Source organism: Eumetopias jubatus, unplaced genomic scaffold (genome assembly GCF_037043125.1).
Source record: "Eumetopias jubatus isolate StellerSeaLion01/CBP00866 unplaced genomic scaffold, mEumJub1_p1.0 scaffold_13, whole genome shotgun sequence".
Classification (NCBI taxonomy): domain Eukaryota; kingdom Metazoa; phylum Chordata; class Mammalia; order Carnivora; family Otariidae; genus Eumetopias; species Eumetopias jubatus.
This window is the reverse complement of record NW_028274819.1, coordinates 108882175-108890921: the sequence shown is the minus strand read 5'-3', so window position 1 is coordinate 108890921 and position 8747 is coordinate 108882175. Positions and strand designations below refer to the sequence as shown.

Here is an 8747-nt window from a genome sequence, read left to right as displayed (position 1 = left end):
TGTTATAAATAACTGGAACAGGAGGAAAATTCAGTCTGCATATCCTTCTTTCAGATAAGATACAGTAGAGGTCAACTTGATATTTAGATATAGGATTCTGGAGTTCACTGACGAGGTCCAAAATGAAGACATAAATTTGGGAGACATCTTACTTGTCTTGTTCTACTTTGCCTTTATCCATAGTGCTTACCACCTCTGACATTTTCTGGATAATTTATTTATTACGTCTAATGTTTACTGTCGATCTTCCCTGATACTATGTAAACTCCTCAAAGAAGGAATTCTTGTTTTATTCATGAATGTATTCCCTGCACACAGAACAGGAACTGGCATACAGAAAACAAGTATTTCTTGAATAAATGAACCAACCTAAAAATGGCATTTAAGACCATTTTAAGGATGGCATTACCTTGAGAGAGTGTGTGTGCGTACAGAGAAAAGAACTGAGGATGGGCATTTCAACACTTAGCGGCTGAGGAAATGAAGAGAAACCAGCGAAGGGGACTGGGAGGAGGTCGCCAGTAAGGAGGGAGGAGAAATAAGAGACAGTGTTCTAGGAGCAAGGAAGTGTCTACAGATGTCAGTGATGCTGACGGAGCTAGGGGACCACTAAGCAGTCACCACATGATGTGCCCGTGCGGAAGGGTCACGGAGGGTGTTTTAGTGGAATGGGAGGATGAAGTCGGAGCACAGGAGGAGAACGGAAAGAGAGGACACGGATATTATCGAAATGAGTTGTGCTGTCGGGTGGAGAAGAAACGTAGCTAGGGAGGGTATGATGTCAGGATTTGTTGTTATAAAGTGTTTCTGGGTGCTGAAAGGAATAATCTCCCAGAGAGGAAAAAACCTAATAACACAAGGAGAGTAGGGCCAACTGAGTCGGTGAGAATGGATGAAATCCAGAACATAAATGAGTGGATTAGACCTAGATAAGAACAACAAAATAATTTATTTCCAGAGGAAAAGGAGAGAAACAGGTATAGATGCAGGTATGCTGAGAGACGTGGGAGGAGATCTCCTTGATGTGGTTCTGTTTTCTCAGTAAAATAGGAAGCAAAGTCCCCCACTCAGACAGAGAGGAGTGTGACCCAGTCCCTCAGCACTGACGTCCAATACACTTGGCACATACCTCGCACTAGAAACTTCTCATGCTTTGGGGCAAATACCCAGTAGCGCAATTGCTAGGTCATAGGGTAGCTCTATTTTCAACTGTTTGAGGAACCTCCATACTGTTGTCCAGAATGGCTGCACCAGCTTGCATTCCCACCAGCAGTGTAGGAGGGTTCCCCTTTCTCCGCATCCCCGCCAACATCTGTCATTTCCTGACTTGTGAATTTTAGCCATTCTGACTGGTGTGAGGTGGTATCTCATTGAGGTTTTGATTTGGATTGCCCTGATGCCGAGCGATGTGGAGCACTTTTTCATGTGTCTGTTGGCCATTTGGATGTCTTCTTTGGAAAAATGTCTGTTCATGTCTTCTGCCCATTTCTTGACTGGATTATTTGTTCTCTGGGTATTGAGTTTGCTAAGTTCTTTATAGGTTTTGGATACTAGTCCTTTATCTGCTATGTCATTTGCAAATATCTTCTCCCATTCTGTCGGTTGTCTTTTGGTTTTGTTGACTGTTTCCTTTGCTGTGCAAAAGCTTTTTATCTTGACGAAGTCCCAATACTTCATTTTTGCCCTTGCTTCCCTTGCCTTTGGCGATATGTCTAAGAAGAAGTTGCTGTGGCCGATGTCGAAGAGGTTACTGCCTATGTTCTCATCTAAGATTTTGATGGATTCCTGTCTCACACTGAGGTCTTTCATCCATTTTGAGTCTATTTTTGTGTATGGTGTAAGGAAATGGTCCAGTTTCATTCTTCTGCATGTGGCTGTCCAGTTTTCCCAACACCGTTTGTTGAAGAGACTGTCTTTTTTTCCATTGGCTAGTCTTTCCTGCTTTGTCGAAGATTAGTTGACCATACACATGCAGTGATCCAAAGGGGCACCTGCACCCCAATGTTTATAGCAGCAATGTCCACAATAGCCAAACTATGGAAAGGGCCCAGATGTCCATCAACAGATGAATGGATAAAGAAGATGTGGCACATATTTACAATGGAATATGATGCAGCCATCAAAAAATGATATCTTGCCATTTGCCACGACGTGGATGGAACTACAAGGTATTATGCTAAGCGAAATAAGTCAGTCAAAGAAAGAAAATTTTCACATGATCTCACTGACATGTGGAAATTGAGAAACAAGGCAGAGGATCATAGCGAAGAGAGGAAAAAATGAAACAAGAAAAAACCAGAGAGGGAGACAAACCATACGAGACTCTTAATCTCAGGAAACAAACTGAGGGTTGCTGGAGTGGGGTTGGGGTGGGAGGGATGGGGTGGCTGGGTGATAGACATTGGGGAGGGTATGTGCTATGGTGAGAGCTGTGAATTGTGCAAGACTGAGAATCACAGACCTGTACCCCTGAAACAAATAATACATTACGTTAATTAATAAATTAAAAGGGGGGAAGAACTTCTCTTGTACTATAATTATTTATGTACACGTCTCCTTCTCCACTAGACTAGAACATAATTTAAAGTAGGGGAAGTACTTTTTATTTCTGCACTACCAGCACAAAACAAAATGCCCTGCAAACAACTGTTAACTCACAGGTTAAATAAACAAACATTACACATTCATCTAAGGCTCTGCAGTAAAGCTCAAAGAATCTGAAAACAGCAGTAAATATAATACTAGCAAGTATCTATCTGATAATTATAATTAAATTCAACTTGCAAATATTGAGAAATTAAAACCATTAAACTTCAATTTACATGTGAAATTTTAAAATTACAGCTAGAACATAAACATTTTTTAACATACCAAAGAAATAAAAAGATGTCGATATTAAAAAGAACTACAGAGAGTTAAGAGTTACTCCGGAGTATGCACCACATTGATGCATAGGTAATCAACATTTCATGACAAAATGTCAAGGATCAGCTCCAAAACCCAGTATCTTTGAAAAACGGTTGCAACAAAAATATCTTCCATATTAAAAAAATAGCGCACTCTTATACCATGGTCATATTTTATAAGTATATGGCTTTCTCTTGACGCCAAGCATAAGAACAAAGGAAAAACGAAGAAGTGTAGATCAAATACAGGGCAACAGAATGTGCTCTGGACATTTAGAATACTCTTGTCACTTACGATTTTGTAATAATACAACCCCAAAATGATGGCGTGGCTTAAATTTTCAACTTTCAAAACCCCAAACAACTATAAATTTGTGTCATTTGGAACAATTACTTTTAAAATTCCCAAAATTCAAAGACACTATTTAAAAATCCAGAAATAAAAACAAATCATGAACACATTATGCTTCATTTAATTCTTTATTATTCTTGGGACATTCTTTTTCCTTTGATAAAAAGAAGAGCAGTGACTACTGGTAGAAAAGAAAGAGATGCCAATTTGGTTTAAAATATTCAAGAGAAGCCAGACCATAGTCTTCACAATCTTGAAGCAGACCCACTTCCCTCTGAACCAACGATCTGCTGTACCTCCCAGGTAATGCTTCAGAAAAGTCCTTCCACATCTTCAACTGCACAGCCGAGAACACCAAGACGTACGTACAGAACGGGAATGTGAGCGGGGCCCCCTGTATCTGGTCTCGCCCCCCAGTTACTACAATGCAGCCGCAGGACAAGGTAGGACAGGGAACGCCGCCCAGTGGTGCCCGGGTGTCTGAGGCCCAGAGTGGGACTTTCTCTCCCTCTGGCCCGAGGCTCAGTGGTCTAGTCAGACACAATGGAAATAAAACTGAAAAGAATCTGAAGAAGAAATTTAAAAAATGAAAGGTATGACTCAACATTTTTTACTTTTGGTGAAGTCGAATGGTTTCCACCACTGAGCAAACTGCAGGGCTTTCTTCCTCTGATCCTCAAAGCTTTCCCGGATCCCTTTCCTCCAGCGTCTTGGTTCTATATCCAGCATCCCACCAATGATTTCCTTTTAAAGAATGAGAAAAATACAGACACACGTCTGAAAACAGAATGAAACTATTTCTATTTATTCAGCTACTAAATATAAAATTAGTAGTTCTCTGTGAGGATGTTCAAATTTTACATAAATATTAGTTTCAAGTTAAAAAAATCTTATTTTCCAGTATAGAGGTTCCTCAAAAAGTTAAAAATAAAACTACCCTACAATCTAGCAATCGCACTACTAGGTATTTACCCAAAGGATACAAAAATACAGATTCGAAGGTACATGCACCCTGATATTTAGAGCAGCATTATCAACAATAGCCAAATTATGGAAGCAGTCCAAGTGTCCACCGACTGATGAATGGATAAAGTGGTGTATATATATACATACAATGAAATATTACTCAGCCATAAAAAGAATGAAACCTTGCCATTTGCAACAACATGGATGGAGCTAGAAAGTATAATGCTAAGGGAAATAAGTCAGTCAGAGAAAGACAATTATATGATTTCACTCATATGTGGAATTTACGACATAAAACAAATGAACAGAGCAGGGAAAAGTAGTGAACCGAGAAACGGACTCTTAACTAGAAAGAACCAATTGATGGGGAGGTGGGGGGAGGGGGAAACAGGTGCTGGGGATGAAGGAGCGCACCTGTCGTGATGAGCACCGGGTACTGTATGGAAGTGTTGAGTCACTAAATTCTACAGCTGAAACTAGTTTTGCACTGTATGTTAACTAGCTGGAATTTAAAGTGGGGAAAAAAATCTTGTTTTCAATTAGTTCTAACGATGCAAACCCTCTAATTCTAGGAGCACTGGCTCTGCCTCCTGTCAAGCAATTTGTCCATTTTGTTGCTTGTTAGTACATCCATCAGAGAGGAGCAAAGGGGAGAAAGAGAGGGTGAACTTTACTTATTTTGGTCCTTCTGAGCTGTTCTGGTAAATGATATGGAGAAAAGGTTAACCAAAATTTAGCGGTTATGAACTTTGTTGTTGGACTGCAGGCCAAGCTCAGGCTCGTGTTCTCTCTACTACCCCATATATTTACAAGCCACTATTCTTCCACTATTCGCTGGAGATCTTTTTTCAGGAAACAAAATCATATTTTAATACTAATCCGAATAAACTAAGAATTAAAAATTATAAATCACCTTCATTTAAAAGTCACATTCCAAAGCCCTGTAAGAAACAGATTTTGATTAGTCTGCTTATTATCCTACATGATTTCCTCATGATTCTCTTCCTGTGGTGTTAGCAGCAGAAATTAACGCAACTTAAGCTTGCGAGTGTCCATGTACATAAGGATATGGGGAAGACATGTAATGTTTAGAGGGCAACACAGGAAAACACTGGACTCAGGGTCAAATTCTGCATATTCCGTCTGCTTCTACAGGGCTGTGTGGTGAGATCTCGGACAACATCTTAACATTTTTTACCAAGAGGACCGAACTGTGTCCAAGCAAGTACGAAATATCATAGCGGATACAAAGAGAACGGGCATAAATCTATGTGCCTTCCGAGAACTCATAACAGAATGTGGAGCTGTGGAAGAATAACCCAACTACACAAAGAACCATCTTAGAAAGCAGAATAAGGTAAATGCCAAGGCTGACTATATGGAGACTCAAAAAAAAAAAAAAAAAAGATTCTATTTTTGGATAAATCAGAAAAATCTTCGTGGAAAAGGGAACCTTTTTCACTGGGAAACAAACAAAGGAACCAGTAGAGACAATAATTTATGGAAAACATGAGCAGAAAGGCCCAAACTATGCTCGATTAAAAGGTCACTTCTAGAACTATTATTGCTCAGACTGTATTACTATTTCAGCAGTCGTATTAATTTCATTCCAGCCCCTGATACAAACTTCAGTAGACCCTAAACGTACAGGCTGTACCCCACGGGGCAATGTGCAGTGATCAAAGTACCGGCAGTCTAGACCAGCCCTCAGACACCTGCCCGGGAACCCGGGAGCAGTGTGAAACGATAGAGTCTTACGTTCTTCTCAGGCTGGACAGTGCTTCACTATACACAAAGGGGTCTACTGCACCCACACACGAGAGGCGCCTGTACCCCTGGTTCTGTCTGAAGGCTCAGCTTCTTCATCCGTAAGATGACCAGAGTAACCATATCTACAGAACGGAGTGCTCCGAACAAAATGTGGCTCACTGTCAGCTCACTCTGAGGGTCAACGGTGTCACCCTTTCCGACACAAGCCTGGCTGGCTCGACCGGAAAGCAACTCCCAGCACTCTTGACCACGTCTGCAAATGTCTGGTTGCAGAGTGACAATCCTGTTATGAATATTCTGGTATATTTTTATTAATAGTTTCTAGCTTCTTCCTTTAAAAATTGGGTGGAACAGTACTCACCAACTTCACTCTATAAGATGCCCAAAGTTTAGATTTCCCTTTGAAAGAAAAGTGTTACCAAATTGCTAACCTCTGGAATTTTATTAAATCTGTGAGCCTACCTTTCCAAAGTAATGAGGGAATTTGTGTTGATCTTCAATGACATGGGCAAACCCTCCTTGGAGGCCAAAATCCACAGCGAAGTAAGGTAAGCCTCTGGGTACCTAAATAAACAAATAAATCACACATGAACACAGCCCGGAATCACAAGGTTCCACTGAATTCCTTCTCCTGCTCTGAGACATGACAGTAATTAAGCACCCTTTCAAGACAAACGTATATAATAAATTCCCAATTCTAGAAATACTTAGGCAATGACCTAACTTTCAAAGTAAAACATTTCACATGGTAATCTTTCAGCTCTTCATAACATCCAGCAATAGAATCAAAACCACTATTTTCCTGTCTTAGGGGAAAACAGGAAAGAAAAGGTACTAATTTTTTCCTTAGATTACAAAAAGAATAAGGATATGGTTCCCTGTATCTCCCTCACAAAGCAGAATAGGGAGAGGCCTACCCATATACATAGAGCTTTGTTTATAATCTGAGACCTTAGTATTTATTTATCAAAGATAAACTAAACCCAGACAATCACAATTTTTTATTAACTAGCGAGATGGGTATAGCAATACTTAGTTTACCAACCTCATTTCAAATTTTCTCCAGGATTAACTATTATCTTTTCATCTCTCCTTCTTTCTACACACACAGACACACACACACACACACTCACACGTAGTTTGAACTCTATCTTGACTGGAAAAGTCCATAATTTCTGGCTTTATCAATCTGTGTCCTTGCAAGTTTTCCCTCCAAGCCATAATCTGTCACTACACATTATTCAAGTGGGTCCTGATTCCTGCATATAGTCCGGACTTACTCGTTTTGACACTGAATCACACGTCTATTCAACTATATGTATTTTATATTGTCCTCAAGAAGGCATGACACTCATTTTGACACTGAATCACACATCTATTTTGACACTGAATCACATGTCTATTCAACTATATGTATTTTATATTGTCCTCAAGAAGGCATGACTTGGAAGGAGACAGTATGGTATGGTGGAAAGACAGTGGTTGTCATGAAATAATATAAAGCAGTTAAGATTAGGACTTAGAGTTGTTCATGTTATAGGAAAAGTATAAGAAAAAAATCAGTTTACAAAATAGTATATAACATAAAATACAGAGAAGTGGGTAACTGTTTTGTGCCTTTGTATTTTTTCATTTTTAAAATATGATAAACACGTATGACCTAGACAGGAAAAAACAAAGTCAAGAGACAGATAAGGCCTCGACCACAGCTCTGCTTCTTATACCTCTGTAACCCCAGGCAAGTAATTTAACATCTCTGAATCTCATGAGAACTGGGAAGAGCTACGAGGTTCACTGCGAGGATGAACTAGGAAAATGCACATCAGGTGTCTAGCCCAATGCTTGGCACAGAGAGGGTTCTTCAAACACTAGTGTCTTTTCTGTCTTCCAAACAACAGTGCTTTGTCCAAACATGGTGGCCAAAGAGAAAAGAATGGAAGGCTCCAGGAGCATATTTCTGTTATCTGGAGAAGATCATCACATGGGAACCATGAATGGGAATGGCTAAAACAATGCTACAGAACCACACCAACTAACAGACAGTACTTCTGGGGAGAGAGAACTTGAAGAAGCAATTTGTGATGGCTTTGCCCATGCCCTCTGCTCGTATCATACTGTATTTGGCAGAATAATGGCCCTAAAATATGTCAATGTTCTAATCCCCTATTTGCCATGAACATATTACCTGACTGAGAAGAGGGACCTCACAGATGCAATTAATTTATGGATACTGAAATGAGGAGATATCATGAAATGGGCCCACGGGGGCCCAATGCAATCACAAGGATACTTATAAGAAAGAGTTAGGAGAGTCAGTGTCAGAGAAAGACTGTAAGATCCCACAATGCTGGATCTGAAGATGAAGGAAGGAACCACAAACCACGGAATGCAGGTGGCTTCTAGAAGCTGGAGAAGGGAAGGACACGGATTCTTCTCTGTGGCTTCCAGAAGGAATGCAGGCCTGTGAACCCCTTGATTTCAGTCCAGTGAAACCCATTTCATATCTGTGACCTCCAGAATTATAATAAATCTGTGTTCGTTTGTGACATCACCAGCAGGAAACGAACGTACACACCAAGGGTCTCGACAGCCTGTGATGTAACTGCCTGACTTTCCCTACTCGCACATGAGGAACAGGGGCTGCCACGAGCATCTCTGTTCTCTCACCGAGGCTGCAGAGGGGACTACTGACTGTCCTACTGGAACGGCTGTCAGTCAGGAGGCCCTGTGAAGGCTCTAGCATCAAAGCACAC

The 8747-nt window shown here is 40.5% G+C and overlaps 1 protein-coding gene across 1 annotated transcript in view; it reads right to left on the bottom strand.

The window, feature by feature from the left end:
* Positions 1–3367: 3367 nt before the first annotated feature.
* The window catches only part of CWF19L2 (CWF19 like cell cycle control factor 2), a 119895-nt gene continuing 114515 nt past the window's right edge, over positions 3368–8747 (bottom strand). Inside the window, exons 17-18 of the mRNA XM_028105944.2 lie at positions 6457–6558; positions 3368–4002 (exon numbers count right to left, since the gene is read on the bottom strand). Of these exons, the coding sequence (XP_027961745.2) occupies positions 3859–4002; positions 6457–6558 (246 nt within the window). The 3' untranslated portion in view covers positions 3368–3858. The remainder of the gene's footprint in view (positions 4003–6456; positions 6559–8747) is intronic.